Source organism: Nanorana parkeri, unplaced genomic scaffold, assembly GCF_000935625.1.
Source record: "Nanorana parkeri isolate BGI_ZX_2015 unplaced genomic scaffold, ASM93562v1 scaffold1780, whole genome shotgun sequence".
NCBI classification, from domain to species: Eukaryota; Metazoa; Chordata; class Amphibia; order Anura; family Dicroglossidae; genus Nanorana; species Nanorana parkeri.
This window is the reverse complement of record NW_017308048.1, coordinates 13,779-15,009: the sequence shown is the minus strand read 5'-3', so window position 1 is coordinate 15,009 and position 1,231 is coordinate 13,779. Positions and strand designations below refer to the sequence as shown.

The 1,231-nt window shown below is 51.7% G+C and overlaps 1 protein-coding gene across 1 annotated transcript in view; it reads left to right on the top strand.

Moving 5' to 3' along the window:
- HAX1 (HCLS1 associated protein X-1) overlaps positions 1-959 on the top strand; it is a 3,620-nt gene extending 2,661 nt beyond the window's left edge. Inside the window, exons 4-5 of the mRNA XM_018571552.1 lie at positions 2-74; positions 856-959. Coding sequence (XP_018427054.1) covers positions 2-74; positions 856-959 — 177 coding nt within the window. The remainder of the gene's footprint in view (position 1; positions 75-855) is intronic.
- The last annotated feature ends 272 nt before the right edge of the window (positions 960-1,231 follow it).

Sequence of the window (1,231 nt, the reverse complement as noted above, 5' to 3'; positions counted from 1 at the left end):
CACGGTGACGGTGACCAGAGGCGATGAGGTCATCAGCAGCGGGAGCCTGGATACCCCCCGGGATTCCATCATCGGTAAGAGAAACTGCCACCGCTGTGGTGCCAACTTGACATCTGCACTGAGGCCGCCGCCCTCTAGTGCCCAGAATGTAGAAGACACTGGAGTAGGGATGGACATACTACAAGTAAGTCCCAGAATGCTCGCTGCCCTTTACATGCAGCAGGGCATGATGGTACTGGTAGTTCCACACCAGCTGGGCACATCGTATTTCACCGGCCCGTAGGCATAGAATTTTCGGGACGGTGATCATCAGACCCCCGGGATTATTTGAATGATTGGGGATTATATCGACTTTAGCCTAAAATGGTTGATGGAAGGGAAGGGTTGGTTGGACACGGCAGACATTGTTGATGGAAGGGAAGGGTTGGCTGGACACGGCAGACATTGTTGATGGAAGTGAAGGTTTGGTTGGACACGGCAGACATTGTTGATGGAAGTGAAGGTTTGGTTGGACACGGCAGACATTGTTGATGGAAGGGAAGGGTTGGCTGGACACGGCAGACATTGTTGATGGAAGGGAAGGGTTGGCTGGACACGGCAGACATTGTTGATGGAAGGGAAGGGTTGGTTGGACACGGCAGACGTTGTTAATGGAAGGGGGAGGGGTTGGCTGGACACGGCAGACATTGTTGATGGAAGTGAAGGTTTGGCTGGACACAGCAGACATTGTGGAAGGTCTCCGCTGCTGTGGGATCTTCTCCATCCCGGCCTGTGAACAGGAAGCTGCAGATATAAAGTCAGCTTGTACTTCTTATTGTTTTCTTCATCTCTGTATCTCTGACTTTCCTCCTTCAGATTCCCCAAACTCCATGCAGCCCCACCAGCCGTCCCTCTCGGATCTAACAGACACGCAGACTATCCTGAGCCGCATCCTGCACAGATGGTTCTCCAACCGATGACACCACCTCTGCCACCGCCTGACATCAGCCGCTGCACCTTCCAGAGACTTGTGACTCTTCCAGAGACTCTTCTAGAAGAACTGGATATAAAACAATCTCGGCATTTTAGAGAGCTCAGAACTTTATGTTCCCATGCCTGTAAATGACGGGGTCTTGTATATAAAGTTTTAGCTTCTCCCCCTGTGGCCTTTCTATAGCCTGGATGACATATGACACCTCCACCTATAATGTAATACCCCCCCCCCCGCGCCCCCAAACTTATTCCTCTGAAC